A 17,249-nucleotide genomic window follows, 5' to 3' on the forward strand; every position below is an offset into this window, starting at 1 on the left:
GATTGCTGCTGGTGCTAAGTCGCTCAGTTGTGTCCGACTCTGTGCGACCCCATAGATAGCAGCCCACCAGGCTCCTCTGTCCCTGTAATTCTTCAGGCAAGAATACTGGAGTGGGTTGCCATTTCCTTCTCCAAAGCATGCATGCATGCTAAGTCGCTTCAGTCGTGTCCAACTTTGTGCGACCCCGTGGACAGCAGCCCACCAGGCTCCCCTGTCCACGGGACTCCCCAGGCAAGAATACTGGAGTGGGTTGCCATTTCCTTCTCCCCCACACCGATTATTCAAGGGTTATTAGAGATCAGCTGTCAATTGAAATCAAAGCCACTTAAAATTCTCAAGCCTTCTGAATAATTGTAAAGGCCGTGTGCATTATATTTTACTAAATGATTCGTTTTATTCCACTCAGAAAATGGCAGAAAGGAGGTGTGAAAGGTTGCAGATTTGGTTTTTACTTGTGAAGAAGCCCCAAAGAGGTGGCTTTTAGGTTTCAAACACGCCAGACGGCCGGGCCAGAGGAGGCTGCCTGGATGGGCGGCGGGGGAGGGGCTGGACCGGCGACCTTTCCAGAGCCGGCGCCGCTCCTTCCTCTGACGCCACCCGCATCTCTCTCAGGAGAGAGCGGACTCCCGTCCTGGCACGGGGGTTGGACGCTGCAGCGCAGGACTCGTCGGCGGCCCCGGAGCTCAGCTTGTCAGCCGTCCTTCTCAGTGTCACCGTCTCCCTCCGCTCTACGGCGCACCCTCGTGCCTCCCTGTCCCCGCAGCCCCTGCCGCTGCCCAGGTTCCTCCCCGAGCCGACTCCGAACCCTCGCGCTCCCCCTCAGCCCCACCGCGCGGCCCACGGCTGTCATGGCAACCGGCCGCCGCCGCCGCCTCTTCACGCTCGTCGCGAACTAACGGACTCCGTGGCGGCGGCGGCGGCTTGTGCCCCACCCCCACCCCTCCTGGACCGCGGCAAAAACGGTCGGCCGACCTGCGGCACCTAGGTAATGAATCCGAGAGGGACGGGGGCCAGCGAGAGAGCCGGTGGTGGGGTGCTTGGGTGGACAGCCACACCCCAGCTCCCGCTGCCGGAGACGCTGGCGCCAGGCGCGGCGGGGGACACTGCGTGCTGCGCGAGAAGGGGTGAGAGAGAGAGCGCGAGCGGTGGGCGCGCGGGGCATTATGGGGATTGTAGTTCAGCGGCTCTTCGGGCCTGCGGCCTTGGTGGCTCGGCTCGGACGGGCGAACTACAAAGCCCGGCGGCCCCGACAGCTGGGAAAGACCGATAAACTTTGAGCCGGCCGGGGGAGACAGGGAGAGTCTGTCTGTGGTGAGGGGATTCTGGGGTGGTCGCTGAATGGGGTTCTGAGAGCTAAAGGGGAAGTGGAGGTGAGACTCGGGCGTTCCGCCCTGTCATTTGTCCCGCCCCGGCTGCAGCGCTGTCTCCACCCCGGCCCGGCCACCGCCCCGCGTAGAGTCGGGGAGGAGTCGCCTCCGGGGCTGCGGGGCCTCGGGCCTTCGGCGCCTCTCACCCTCCCTAGTTGCTGCCTCTTGGTGCAGAACCGTATGTATGGCACACTTTTGATGGGCGACCCAAAAAATTATATTTTAACCGATTTTTCTCCTTTCCCTGATTCGCTCCTTTATTGCTAGGTACTTGATCAGATTTATTCTGAAGTAGTTCAGAGGTGTTTACATTAATTAAACCCATTGGTTAATAATTCCTCAAAGGGCATTAATGTTTAAAGGTTAAGTGTGGAAGTAGATAAAAGGTACCATGCTGTTGTATAGTAGTATCTGATATTTTTTCCGTTTTGCATTTTATTTATTGAGGGTCAAGATTACAAAGTGAGCGCTCCTTCACCTCAGCCTACTAGCCTGAACATTACCTACACATATTTTGATGCCATTTTAAAGATTATTTCTACTTTAAATTACTAATTTTTTTAAAGTATAGGATTGTCTTTTTAAACAAAATTTTTAGCAGTGGTGGTAATAATTATTTTCTTCTATTATTACAACTTTTTTTCAAAATTTCTTAGGACCATTTTTCAGAATGAAAAGCGCCCTGTTCTTTCTTTTTTTTAATGCAAGTTTGCCCAGGCCCTGGAGGTAAGGAAGCTGATACAGATTTAGAAAACCTGCCTAGTCCACCATTTGAAAATTTTTCAATAGATAGATAACCATCCTAGAAATCTGGTATTTTACAATGATGTGTTGAAAAATTATTGGTGCAGTATGGGCTTATTTTGTGTGTGTATGTTTCTAAACAAGAAGACAACTTAAGGTCACTGTAAAATTAATTTTCTCACTATAAGATTCATATTCTCTTTGGTCACTGTAAACTTTATTTAAAGAAGCAGTTTTGTAGGAGAAGATAAAAAGTAAGTTTAATAAGGTCGCTGGGGGAAAAAATCAAGGCCTTATGTTATACATAAGGAATTTGAAATATTTATTCATTTAGGATTTATTTATTCATTCATTCAGGATTTGTTAAGGATCTGTTATGCACAAGGCAATATGCCAGGTGGTGAGAATTAAGAGCTGATAGAAGAAAATCTGTGTCCTGCATGGGCACACAGTCATGTCATCACAATAGTGTGGAGAGACAGGTGCAAGTTGCTGTGAGCCCAGAGTGGGAATACGTTATAGTGATATTATATCACAATTTCATAATAACATGTATTGAATACTTACTCTATGGGAGGCATATTTTGCATGCAGCTGCTTATTTTATCCTCACAACAATCCTATGAAGTAGCTCCTATTAGAGATGAGGAAACAGCCTCAGAGACCTTGCCTATAGCTGAATAAGGTCATAGCTGAGTAAGGTGTGAACCTGGAATTTCAACCCAAGTGGGTCTAACTCATCTAAATGGTGATCTCAACCACTGATGGCATCCTTTGTACCCTTGGGGAGGATTGTGACTCTGTCTAAGGAAATTAAGAGAAATCTCCAGAATGATGTGACATTGGACTTGGGCTAGGAAAGTTTATTATGCTTTTATTGGAGTGAGGCTGAGGAAGACTGTTCTAGGCAAATGGCATAGCAAAAGCGAAGGAGAGATTTTGAATTTGGGGAATCCTTGACTATTCTGATGACTGAAACCCAGAATACTTGCAGTTTAGTGGAGAGACCAGATCTCAAAAGTACTTGGTACCATGATAAAGAATTTAGAATTTTTCTTCAACATGGGGTCACTATTGAAGAATTTCCAGTGGAGTAGTGGCCCCATTGGACTTCCCAGGTAGCTCAGTGGTTAAGAACCCGCCTGCAGTGCAGGAGACTCAAGTTAAATCCCTGGGTCAGGAAGATCCCCTGGAGGAGGAAAATGGCAACCCACTGCTACATTCTGGCCTGGGAAATCCCATGGACAGAGGAGCCTGGCAGGCTACAGTCCATGGGGTTGCAAAAGAGTCTAACATGACTTAGCTACTGAGCACACATGTAGTGGCCTTAACAGGTTTGTATTTTAGAAAGATAAAAATAGTTTAAAGCAGAACTTTTTTCTTAAACTTCACATGTAAATATTATAACTGAATTAGATAAGAGTCCCTAGTAGCTCAGATGGTAAAGAATCAGTTCACAACGTAGGAGACCCTGGTTTGACTCCTAGGTGGGGAAGATCCACTGGAAAAGGGATAGGCTACCCACTCCAGTATTCTTGGGCTTCCCTGGTGTCTCAGCTGGTAAAGAATCCACCTACAGTGCAGGAGACCTGGTTTGGAAGATCTCCTGGAGAAGGGAATGGCTACCCAGTCCAGTATTCTGGCCTTGAGAATTCTATCGACTGTATAGCCTGTGGGGTTGCAAAGAGTTGGACATGACTGAACAGCTTTCACTCACATTAAAAATTAGTTTGAAAATATTTGCTTTCATACTTAAAAACTATTACTGTGGAGACAAAAGAATTAACTTAAAAATTAATGTAAAAATTATAGTGACATCCGAAGCAATTTTGGGTTCTGAGAATAAGCTGGTTATTCAGTTCAGTTCAGTCGCTCAGTCTTGTCCAACTCTTTGTAACCCCATGGACTGCAGCACACCAGGCCTCCCTGTCCATCACCAACTCCCGGGGTTCACTCAGACTCATGTCCATTGAGTTGGTGATGCCATCCAACCATCTCATCCTCTGTTGTCCCCTTCTCCTCCTGCCTTCAATCTTGCCCAGCATCAGGATCTTTTCAATTTAGTCAGCTGTTCTCATAAGGTGTCCAAAGTGTTGGAGTTTCAGCTTCAGCATCAGTCCTTCCAGTGAACACCCAGGACTGATCTCCTTTAGGATGGACTGGTTGGATCTCCTTGCAGTCCAAGGGACTCTCAAGAGTCTTCTCCAACACCACGGTTAAAAAGCATCAATTCTTCGGTGCTTAGCCTTCTTCATAGTCCAACTCTCACATCTATACATGACCACAGGAAAAACCATAGCAGTAATTAAAATTGTGGTACAGCTTCTAGAAATTATAATGAAAACTGGGTTAGTTGAAAGTAGCAGCTTCAAACTTATGCATTAATGTTGAGTGTGGAGTGAAAATAATAGCTTACATTGATTCAGTGTTATGTGCTTGGAATGATGCTCATGTATTTCACATTTAATTTTTGCAATAACCTTGTGATGATAAATATTATTTTCCATATTTTATAGATGTAGAACTGAGGCTGAGAGAAGTTACATGATTTGCTTGAGATCACAACTAAAAGTTTGTGGTGCCTGGATTCATACCCAGGTTTTTCTGCCTGAAATTTTAATATTGCCTTCACACTTGAATAGTTTAGCTTGGTATACCAGTCTAGATTGGCAGCCTCCAACTAGTAGCACATGAGAGATATTATTCTGCTGCCTCCAATATTCCTTTTGAAAAGTTAGCTGTCAATATATTATTTTTCCTTTGTTGACAATATATCATTTCTCTCTATTGCTTTTAGGTTTTGCAGTTTTACTAAGTTGTCCTAGATGTGGACTTGTTTTTATTTATTTTGAAACAGAGTTACTGTCTTGTATAGATTTTGAAAAAGTTTTAGCCATTATGTATTGAATATTGCTCTCCCCTTTTTTCCTCTTAGAATTCGTAGTAGACATATATTGGGCCATGTCTTTGTACTCTCTGCATTTCTTTTCTTTGCTTACTTACTCTGTGTTTCTGTGCTGCGTTCTGGGCAAGTTCTGTAGCCCTATATTCTCGGTTCTTGATCCTCCTTTCATCTGTGCCTGATCTGCTGTTTCCTTAGTGCAGTGAGTTTTTCATTTCAGTGAACATTTCATTTTAATGCTAGAAGTTGTTCTTGATTCTTTTTCAAACCTGTCTATTCATTTTTAAATGGCTTGCTCCTGTGTTTTTAGGTATACTTATTTAGTAGTGACTATTAGATAATCAAATGCTTTTGATAATAGCAATAATTCTGCTATATGTTGTAGCATTTGTCTCACTCTTATAATGGATTGTATTTTTTGTACTTTGAAATTTTAGATATAACCTCAGTGCCAATCCTGTGAAGTCTTGGTCAAGTATTGTGTACTTTTCGTTGTTTCTGTGAAGTGCATTATGGAGAACTGGTGAATGAATAAATGCATTTTAGTATATTCATATAATGAGGTGCTACTCAGCAATCAAATTACCGATACCTACAACAATATGGTTGAGTCTCAAAAGCGTTATTTTAAATGAAAGAAGTCAAACACCAGAATATATGCAATAAGATTGTATTTATGTCACAGTCCAGAAAAGACAAATCTGTGGTGATTAAGGAATGGAAGAATGCATGCAGTTGTACACATTTTTCAAAAGAAATAAAATTTTTCTCTTAAAATGAGTGAATTTCATGGTATAATAGTAGTTGCCCTGGAGGGCAAGTACTAATTGTGAGGAGACATGGCTTCAGTGGGGTGTGAAAATGTTCCATATCTTGATGTGGGTGTTACCTGGGTGTAATCTGTTTTAAAATTCACTGAAGATGTGTTTACTCTGTGTTATATACTTCAATAATAAAGAGCAAAAGGAGAAACATACTTTATAGAGAGGAGCTAGAATACAAAGTTGAGAAAATCTAGAAGAAAGTTAAGCAAAAGAGCAAAGAGAGAAGATAAGAAAATTAGAGGGCTAACCTATAAAGTCCAATAGCTAAATAAAAGGTGTTCAGAAGAGAGAAAAATGGAAAGAAATCATCAATGAACTAATTCAGAAGTTTTCCTAAAATTGAAAGACACTAGTTTCTAGTTTGAAGGAATCCCATGTAGATTCCCATGTCAAAGCATATCAACAACACTTTTAGGAAACTTGTGTCAAAGAGAAGATCCTATAAGTTTGCAGAAAGGGAAAAAGACATGATATATAAGCAATTAGGAATTTGAATGACTTTAGTTGCCTTAACTTAATCTTGAAACTTAGAAGGTGATAGAGCAATGCTTTTACATTTTTAAAAGAAATTATTTGCAAATGAAAATTCAGTAATCAGCCAGACTATCACTGAAGTATGAAGATAGTTTAATAAAGGTGTTTTAAGACATGCGTAGTCTCAAAATTTTATTTTTCTCCCCATTTACAGAAAATGTATTCTGTAAAGGAGACACTTGCTCTTTGGAAGGAAAGCTATGATAAACCTAGACAGCCTATGAAAAAGTAGAGACATCACTTTGTTGACAAAGGTTCATATAGTCAAATCTATGATTTTTCCAGTGGTCATGTACAGATGTGAGAGCTGGACCATAAAGAAGCCCGAGTGCTGAAGAATTGATGCTTTTGAATTGTGTTGCTGGAGAAGACTCTTGAGAGTACCTTGGACAGTGAGGAGATCAAACCAGTCAATCCTCAAGGAAACTGACCGTGATTATTCATTGGAATAACTAATGCTAAAGCTCCAATACTTTAGCCACCTGATGCAAAGAGCCGACTCACATTGGAAAAGACTGTGATGCTGAGGAAGATTGAAGGCAAAAGAAGGAGGGAGCAGAGGATGAGTTGGTTAGGTAGCATCACTGACTCAGTGGACATGAGTTTGAGCAAACTCCGTGAGATGGTGAAGGACAAGGGAGGCTGGTGTGCTGCAGTCTATGGGGGTTGCAAAAAGTCAGATACAACAACTGAACCAGAGAGTAAACCAAGAAAGGAAGAAAGACATGTGAAAGACAAAAAAAAAAAAAAAAAATTCAATATAGAAAAGACAAAGACTACCCCGGATAATTGAAATACCAAATTGAACAGACTTAGCAGGTAGATATAGTGTCCAGAGGAAAGGTTAGGCTTGCTTACAGCCTTGAAAGAAAGATAGTATCTTCATCTGGAACAAAGGGTAGGCATGCATGGTGTTCAGTATGATAGATTTGGGTTCCCTGAATTTAGGATTCTTTGGTAATGCAGTCTGCTGCATTTGCTGTTACCGAGTGGCCCATTACACGTTGCTTTGTAGAAAATGGGGTTTGGGGACCAATACAAAACACCCCCACAATCTTAGGTTGCAAGTTTTGTAGTTTTAACTCTTATACTTGAGTCATTCATTTTGAGTTAAATTTTGTATATGTTGTGGGGTAAGACTTGAGATTCAGAATTTTTATTATTCCTAATATGGATATCTAGCTGTTTCAACAGCTTTTTTGGAGAAAAAATATATTTTTTTGTTGATTTGCCTTGACAACTTTGTCAAAAATTAATTGGCCATATATATATCGATCTTTCTGGACTCTTTGATTTGTTCCATTGGTCTGTGTCTATGCCAATTCTGTGCTGTCTTGATTCCTATTAATTTTATAATAAATCTTGGAATCAGTATAAGTTGTCCTACTTTACTATATGAAACTGTTTTGGCCGTTCTGTGTCCTTTGTATTTCCATGTTGAATCAGCTTGTCAGTTTTTATAAGAAAGGCTGCTGGGATCTTGATTGGAATTTCATTGAGTCTGTGGATCACTTTCAAGAGAATTGACATTGAGGGTTTCAATTCATAAATGGATGTGCACATACACACATGTATGTATATCTATTAACTTAGGTCATCCTTAATTTCTCAGTGCCCAGATCTTACATATATTTTGTTCTGTTTATCCCTGGGGTATTTAGTATTTTTGAATGATTTTACTGTTTTGACTTTAGTTTTCAATTTTTTATTGTTAATATGTAGAAATACGATTGATTTTTGAATATTAATCTTGTATCCTGCAACTTTATAAAACTCACTTATTAATTCTAGAAATTATTATAGATTCCCTAGGATTTTCTCCATTAACAGTTAACGTTGTATGTGGATAAGAGCAATTTTCCTTCCACTTTTCTAATATGTGTCCCTTTTATTTTTTTCTTGGCTAGTTGCACTGGTTAGAACCTATAGTTCTCATGTTGAATAGAACCGTTGAGAGGAGATTCACTGGCCTTGCTTGTTCTTTCTTGATTTTGGGAGAGAGTATTCAGTTTTTTCTGGAGAAGGCAATGGCAACCCACTCCAGTACTCTTGCTGGGAAAATCCCATGGACGGAGTAGCCTGGTAGGCTGCAGTCCATGGGTGGACACGACTGAGCCGCTTCACTTTCACTTTTCACTTTCATGCATTAGAGAAGGAAATGGCAACCCACTCCAGTGTTCTTGCCTGGAGAATCCCAGAGATAGGGGAGCCTGGTGGGCTGCTGCACAGATTCTGACATGGCCGAGGTGGCTTAGCAGCAGCAGCATCAGCAGCATTCAGTTTTTTCACAGTCAATCTGATGATAGCTGCTCTTTACTAGATTGAGGAATTTCTATTCTCAGTTTGCTAAGAGTTCTTATCATGAATGGTATTGAGTTTTGTCCACTATTTTTTTCTGCATCTGTTCAGATGATCATGTTTTATTTCTAGTCTCTTAAAATTGGTTGGTTTTTAAAGTAGATACCACCTTGAATTTTTTATATAAACTCCACTTGGTCATAATGCATTATCCTCTTTATATACTGGACTTGATTAGCTAAAACTTAAATATTTTTGTATCTATGTTCCTGAGGGATACTGGTAGGTAAGTTTCTTTTCTTACAATGTGTGGTTTTGGTATCAGGCTAACACTGGTCTTAAAATATGAGTTGGAAGTTTTTCCACCTGTTTCTTTTTCTGAGAGTTTGTTTGGAAATTGTTTTATTTTTTTCCCTTAAATATTTGGAAGAATTCACTTATGAAGTCTTTTGGATTTGGAGTGTTGGTTTTGTTTTTTGTTTTTTGTTTGTTTTTCTTTGGTGGAAAGATTTTAAACTACAAATTGAATTTCATTGATTGACACAGGACTATTCAGATTAATTATTTCTTCTTCAGAAATAGCTTTGGTATGTTGTGACTTTTATCTCCACAGTTTGTAGTGATGGCCCCTCCTTCATTCCTGATTTTGGTAATTTGTGTTTTCTTTCTCCCTTTCTTGATTAGTATAACTAGAGGTTTAATCATTTTTAGTGATCTCTTCAAAGAACCAACTTTTTACTACATAGAAAATTTTTTTCTTGTTTCTATTTTATTGATTTTTGCTTTCAGCTGTGTTATATTCTTCCTTCTACCTCTTTTGGATTTAATGTGCCTTTATTTTCCTAGATTCTTAAGACAGAAGCTGAAAGCAGGAGTTTGCAAACTACAGTCTGGGGACCAAATCTAGTCTGCAACATGTTTTTGAACAGCTGATGGCTCAGATGGTAAAGAATCTGCCTGCAGTCAGGAGATGTGGGTTTGATCCCTGGGTCAGGAAGATCCACTGGAGAAGGGAATGGCTACTCACTTCAGTATTCTTGCCTGGAGAATTCCATGGACAGAGGAGCCTGGTGGGCTATGGTCCATGGGGTCCCAAAGAGTTGGACCATACTGAGAGACTAACACACATACACACAAACTAAGAATGTTTTTTCATCTTTTTTTTTTTTTAACAGTTAAAGAAGTCAAAAGAGGAATAATGTTTCGTGACATGTGAAAATAAATGGAATTCAGTTAACAGTGTCTGTAAATAAAGTTTTATTGGGACATAACCACACTCATTTGTTTTCATATTGTCTGTGGATGCTTTTGTTCAAAGTTGAGTAGTGCCAGTAGCGCCTTGATGGTGTCTCAGCACTTTCAGCTGCCGCTTGCTGTGCACTGCTGTCACAGTGTCTGAGGTGCCCTCCATGTCCCTGTACTCTGACGTTTTACGTTATTATCAGCGGATTCCTGTCACGTTAAAAACAGAAAAGATGAGAAAAATGGACTTGATGTATTTATACTTTTAAAGCACAGTGAAGTGAGGAATACTGAACAGGATGACAAAGCATTGTGATTATTGTGCGATGACTACAGCTGTGCTGAAGAAATACAGTTTACAGTGATATTACCAGACGAATCACTCATCGTGGTATTCCCAATTCATAGGAAAGCAGTGGCTAGAAAACTGAAAAAGGAGTATCTTTTCAAGCAGAATTTCTTCACAAAATTAAAAAAAAAAAAATCAGGCTGCACCCGGAGTAAGTTTCTTGGGTGTCTCATTAGTTGGCCAAACAAGAAAGTCATTTGCCGATGGTGACTTAAGTAAATCTTATTGACTGTAGCAGCCAAAGAAACGTGTCTGGAGAAAATAAACTTGTTTAATACTTAGCCTTTTGGTGAGAACAATTGCTAGAATAGTTGAGGACATCAGTCAATTAAAAAAACAAGGCAAATGATTTTGAGTGGTTTTCCTCGGTTCTTGATGAATTGACAGATGTTACCAAAACAGCTCAAGTGTTTATTTGCAAAGTCAGTGGTGACTCTGAAGTTACTGAAGAAATACATTTAATGAATAGTGTTCATGGAATAGCTACAGACAGGAATATTTATTAAAAAGTTGAGAATACACTTCTGTACAACCTGAAGTGGAATCTGTTGTGTTGGAGCTAGTGGTGGTAAAAAAAAAAAAATGTGTAGAAGAGAAAAAGGCTTACGTGAACAAATTTACAAAGCTGGGAAAACAGGGTGGTGAAAGTTGATGGTTCTTTACTTTTTTATAATCAGCAGGTATTTTGCAGAGAATATTTGAATCTATCATGTGGTAAGAAACCGTTAGTGTCTTAAGACGCAGGAGTGTTGCTCTTGAGGACTTAACCATTGTCAGTTCCTTGAATTTTTGTCAGCAGCAGTATATCCTGACATTTCCCTACCACACAGCAGTTCTGTGGCTTATAGTGGCGAAGTTCTATTGCAGTCTTGGGTTACGGGCTAATTTGAAATTTTTCTGAATGAGAGGAACTGTTCTCATCCACTGTTATTGAACACTGAATAGCTTTGGAAAGCAGTTTTGCTGCAGACTTGATAATGTTTCTTAATAAATTCAATGGAAAATTTCAGGATCAGACTGCTTACATGCAAAACTAAAGTTATGTTGATGCCAGCTAATGTTTGAATCACAAGTAGTACTGAGCTATTTTATAATATATAGCTAGCTACACTGTCAAAGAAGTGAGATCTCTGTTCCCACCCAGATTTTCAGTGTATCTGAGCTCAAACTACTTTGATGCAAGTGCAAAGGAAATTTCCATATTACAAAATCCATTTAACTGTGTAATGGAGATACTTCCACTTAACCTTCATTTGGAATTGATTAATATGCAGTGTAATGACTTATCAAGAGAAGAATAAAACCTTCAAATACTTTTCAAACAGCGAATATGCTGGATTGAAATTATATGCTTGTGATTTGATACCAGCATGTGACAATACCTCTCTTAGTAAACAGACACTTTTAAACATGAAATGCGTAAATCTTATTAAAAAGCAGTGTTGACACATGAACATTTGCAGTTGATCTTGATGATAGGAAACACTAACTCTGAATCCCAACTACATGAAATCATATCCTCTGTTCTGCAAAAAGTTGTACTCAATGATTACTACTATAATAGTTTGAATTTTGTTGATGAAAATTGTGAACATTTTTTGCCTCTCATATAACTACTTACATAATACCCTCAATTTTTCCTGTTGCCCCTCAAAGCTAAAAATATTTACACAGGAAAAGTTTGCTGACCCTGCTTTACATGGACATATTTCCATTGTGCATCTTTGCGTGCCTACATATAGTAGCAGAATTAGTGCTTTTGTCTAAGGACTCATTTGAAGAATTGTAATTTGAAGAGAGGCTTTCCTTGGTTGTCCTACATTCTGTGGGTAGATCTACTGAATGTTGAAATTTCTTACTATGTAAGAGTAGTGTACTATTTGCTGCAGTGTGACTCTCAAGTAACGTAAATGCTGCCTTCAAGGAACCTATGCTGGGAGAAGGGGTAACTAAAATGGAAGAACACATAAAAAGAAACTACTTTAATCTTTTCAAGAATGTACTGGAGTCAGCTAAAACGACTAGAAGTCGTTGTAGTTAGTTTTGAGGAAGAGGTTCTGAGCCCCTTAAGAACAGATAAGAGGTAGAGAGGAAGAGCCAGGCTACTCCCATCAAAATTTAATCCCCTCAGGAAAGCATGGGACAAAATGATTTTTCTCTGCTAAGTGTATTTCTTGGTTTACTGTTCCAGGAAGTAAGAGTAGGTCACTTTGGACTCCTTCCCAAGATGTCATTCTCCTGGATCTCTGGACAGTTTTCAGTGGAAAGTATGTTTGCTTAGACGCCTTGGATGATCTTGGGAGACTGTTGAGAAGCCTGGAAAAAAAGCCAGAATTACTGAGCTGGAGGGCTTTGATAGAAATCAGAGGTTCAGATGGTATTTTTCCTAGTTTCTTGTAGAAGGGGAAGATTAATGATAGTGATTTGCACAGGCACAAAGCTCTAGAGAATGGCAGGATCATAGAAGATTACCAGATCGGGAGCATCAGACAGTTAAATTCACAGGTTTTTGCTTAGATTTAAGTTGTATGAAGCGCTTAAATGTATGTAAATGATGCATGGACAACTATAGGCTGTAGTTTTAAAATGTGTTCCTTAAGTCAAAAAGTTCCTTCCCTTTTTGTTCTTGGGGCCAGATAGTTTTAGTGAAAAATAATTTTTGCAGTTTTAATTGATGTCAGTGGAAAATATGAGCTATTTATATGTTTTGCTTTACATTGTCAAGAATAAACCGACTAAAATGAAGCAAGTTGATCTTTACTGTTATTGCATCTTGTGGTGATTATAAATGAGCAAGGAGAACTGGTGTCCACTTTATGTAGCTATAACATAAATTGATAGTGCAGAGCTGTGTCATTTCTCTAGTTATCTTCTTAGGTGTTCTTTTGTAATCTGTGCATTTCCAAAATTGGGAACTTTGTTCAGTATCATCATAAGATGCATTCAGATAACCTCAAAGAATGAGAGAAACATTTTGACTTTCAAAGTAGTATTAAGCAGATCTTTTAAAGTGTAATAAGAAATGCTTTAAAGTCAGTACTGAAAACTTAATAAAAAGCCATTGTATTTTATGTTTAGATCTCTGAAGGATGAATTTGGCTGAGATTTGTGACAATGCAAAGAAAGGAAGAGAATATGCACTACTTGGAAATTATGACTCATCCATGGTATATTACCAGGGGGTGATACAGCAGATTCAGAGACATTGCCAGTCAATCAGAGACCCAGCGGTCAAAGGCAGATGGCAGCAGGTAAGAGCCCATGGAAGTGTTCAGGGGGTGGGGACAGCGGTCTGCTAAACTGGAGAGAGGTGAGCTGGAAAATCACTTTGAGATTTTGCGAATAGTTCTCTTTTGTCTGACTGCTGAAATATATTTAAAATATACTCTGGATAGTTTTCTGTCTTTCCTAGTTAACATGTATATGTTTTTCATAATATATTGATTTGGCCAAAAAGTTTGCTCAGTTAGTGAACACATTGTTCAATAAAGGCCTTGGTGAAAATGAAAAATATGTCTTTTAGGTTTACTTAAAACAGAACAAACTTTTTAGTCAACTCAATATTTTTGAGACGTATTTCAAAGCCATTTAATTCAAATTGATTCTAATTGTTTTTTCCTCTTCAGTTGACTAATTGTGTATGATTACGAGTTGTAGAAATGAGGTATTTCTACTTGCCCTTTCCCCTTTCATTTTTACATGTAATTTTGACCCATTTCACAAAACTTTTCCTTTAAGAAAGTTTCCTCTTTTGAAAGACTCTTTACAAATACAAAGGAGTCAGTAATCTAATAAAAAACACTAATATATTTACTGTCTTGACTATACAATTTGATTTTATAATATTAGTTAATAAAAACTTGAATTACAATTTCCCCATTTAGTCTTAAAACTTAAAATCCTTTTAAAATTAAAAGTACAAAGTCAAGCATTTCTTTGAAGTTTCATTTATGTGCTAATGCCTTTCAAGTGTTTCCTTTAAGTTTTCCATTGGTCAGAAATTGATTGATGTTTTACTAAGTTTTCAGGGTGAATTTGGCTTATTTTCCAACTTAAGTGTTACCAAATTATGTTGAGTGAGAACAATATATTGGTTTTAACTCAAATTGAAATTTTTGAGTTCTTCTGTCTGGTGTCCTAGCCACAGACAAGAGTTGTTTACTAATCCAGCATGGAAAGATTTTTGACATGTTCTTAATTGTGTTAAATAGTGACCATTTCTATTCTAGTACTTTTATTATGTTTACTTCCATTAGGTTCTGAAATTTCATTTCTCTCAGTATAGCATATAATTGCATATATTAGGTGAATTTAAATTTTTCTTTGGTTCTGTGACTTGTTCATATGTTTTTATGTGTTACTTGAGATAAAGTTAAAGGAAAGCTTCTTATGCTCTGCTTTGAAGTGTGCTTTCTGGTTAAAAAATAAGAATTATTGAAATTAGCTTATAAATGTAATTTTCAATCTGTTATCTGTTTGCCTTTGAAAATTAGTTTGGGCTCAAAATTTGAAAACATAAGAATTTCCACATAGCGCTCAATAAAAATTTTTAAATATGGGAAAAATCTTGCCTTTGAGCTTAAAATAAACTTTAGCCAGGACTTGAAAGATTTTAAACAAGGCCAAAAGAATTCAGACTTTGATGAAGCAGAACTTAAACTGGAAATGGGTAATTCTTAGTATTATATCACTCAGGGCTTTTAGATGCCCGTGAGAGGCATGTCATATCTTGTGATAATGGGGTTAGGAAATGCTGATGAAAATTTTGGCTGACAAGTTTTGAGGGTGTTATTTACAAATATATTAAAAGAATTTAGCATAACATTCGGAGAAGACAATGGCACCCCACTCCAGTACTCTTGCCTGGAAAATCCCGTGGACGGAGGAGCCTGGTGAGCTGCAGTCCATGGGGTTGTGAAGAGTTGGACACGACTGAGCGACTTCACTTTCACTTTTCACTTTCATGCACTGGAGAAGGAAATGGCAATCCACTCCAGTGTTCTTGCCTAGAGAATCCCAGGGACGGGGGAGCCTGGTGGGCTGCCGTCCATGGGGTCGCAAGAGTCGGACATGACTGAAGCGACTTAGCAGCAGCAGCATAACATTATAGATTTCTGGGAATGGTTACTGGTTAATAACTTAGTTGCTTGTTTGAATTGTCTTAATGGTCATCACATTCTTGTGGTAGAAAGAATTTCTTTATGAAAGATAAATAACTACTTGCTTTAAGAAAAGGTATATGTCTTTTTCCAAACCAATTCCTGCCCTCCTATCTATATTACTTTAAATAGTTCTTTGGTGTTTTGACTGTGTTTTAATGACTCATTTTGCCTACTTTGAACGGCATTAAGAAAACTAACATTCTAAAGCAGTTTGTTGTTTGCAATTTACATAAAAAGTTTGTAGCATAAGGGCTATTTTTTTTTTAAAGGTTCGGCAGGAATTATTGGAAGAATATGAACAAGTTAAAAGTATTGTCAGTACTTTGGAAAGTTTTAAAATCGACAGGCCCCCAGATTTCCCTGTGTCCTGTCAAGATGAACCGTTTAGAGATCCTGCCGTGTGGCCGCCCCCCGTACCTGCAGAACACAGGTAAGTGGAACTTCATGTTTGTTCTCCTTAGGTACTTCTTGAGTTAATTGATGTTCAGAGTGAAGAGAGTAAAGCTTTATTTGAACCAAGTATGAAAAACTCTTTGGGGCGGCATGTAAATTTAGTAGCTGTTTATAATTTTCACACATGTGTGTCTACAGGGTTTGTAGTTGATAAAGAACAGAACTATGTCATTTGTCATGTATCTTGCTTTTGAAATATTTTACTACTGTAATCATAACAGTAGAAATCCACTGCTGGTCCTAAAGTTTAGTTTAACTGATAAATTTATCAATTAAGCAAGTTCTTTTTAGATTTCATAATGTCAACATCAAAGCTTTTTTGCTTTAAAAGACTAACAACTTCAGATGAAATGGTGGACAAATTGGATCCATCTGGTTGGACCTACAGCTGGTTTCCAGAATCTTAGTGTAGAAGGAACCTTACCTTTCCTTTAAGGTGGAAGGGTGAATCAGTAGTGTGGCAGTAAGGCTTGAAGTTTAGCTCCTTGATGCTCAGCCTGTGCACCATCTATATTAAACCTCTCTCTTCTTGTTCTTTGCTACTTTCCTGTCTTTGCAGTCTGTTCTTCCTTAAGGAACAGGCATAATCTCCATCTAAGCAATTCATATTCATTCTTCAAGTCTCAGTTAAACTGTTTTTCCTCTTTGCAGCCTTTTCTGGTTTTCCCAGGCATGACAGTGTGTTCATCCCAGTTATGCTGTATTTCTTTGTCTCTTGACAAGGGTAGGAGTTTTGCAAGGGCAAGGACCATGGCTTTATTTACTCAACACAAATAACAAATAGCAAACTCCCCTGCTCACGCAGCATTTGGCACATATTAGGCATTCTGCCAACACTGAGTAACTTCATTAATTCTACAAGTAAGGACACTGAGGCCTGGGAGACCTTGACCTGTAAGTTAGGCTAGACCAGGAGCTGAGTTTAGTTCTTTGTGGCTTTCAGTCCCTTTTTTTTTGTGAAGTCATATTGTGGTCCGAGTGTTGCATCACAGAAAATAAAATTTCCTTTTGATTAGTAGCTGTGATCATGTGTTTAGCTTGTTGATCTCTTAAAATTTTCGAAAAGCATTTAAAGAACTGTGAAAAGTAGTTAATTCATTTCTTCAGGATTTTTTCCACTGAGTTAGATAATTTTATGATTCCCATTATAAAAACACAAGATGATTCTTTTCAAGTATTTTATTGTTTTTGATGCCAGTGTGAATGGGATAATTTTATTTTTTTCAGATGTTTTGTTGTTAATATATTGAGGCACAACTGATTTTTTTATGTTGATCATATATCCTACTGAATTCATTGATTAGTTTTCAATAGTTTTCTGGTGAGCCTTTAAGGTTTCCTGTATTTAAGATCTTACCAGTTACAAATAATGAT

General features: G+C 38.6%; 1 protein-coding gene across 1 annotated transcript in view; it reads left to right on the forward strand.

Moving 5' to 3' along the window:
• Positions 1 to 13,349: 13,349 nt before the first annotated feature.
• The window catches only part of KATNAL1 (katanin catalytic subunit A1 like 1), a 36,569-nt gene continuing 32,669 nt past the window's right edge, over positions 13,350 to 17,249 (forward strand). Inside the window, exons 1-2 of the mRNA XM_068984555.1 lie at positions 13,350 to 13,511; positions 15,692 to 15,852. Of these exons, the coding sequence (XP_068840656.1) occupies positions 13,350 to 13,511; positions 15,692 to 15,852 (323 nt within the window). The remainder of the gene's footprint in view (positions 13,512 to 15,691; positions 15,853 to 17,249) is intronic.

The sequence above is a fragment of the Capricornis sumatraensis genome, chromosome 12, assembly GCF_032405125.1.
Source record: "Capricornis sumatraensis isolate serow.1 chromosome 12, serow.2, whole genome shotgun sequence".
NCBI classification, from domain to species: domain Eukaryota; kingdom Metazoa; phylum Chordata; class Mammalia; order Artiodactyla; family Bovidae; genus Capricornis; species Capricornis sumatraensis.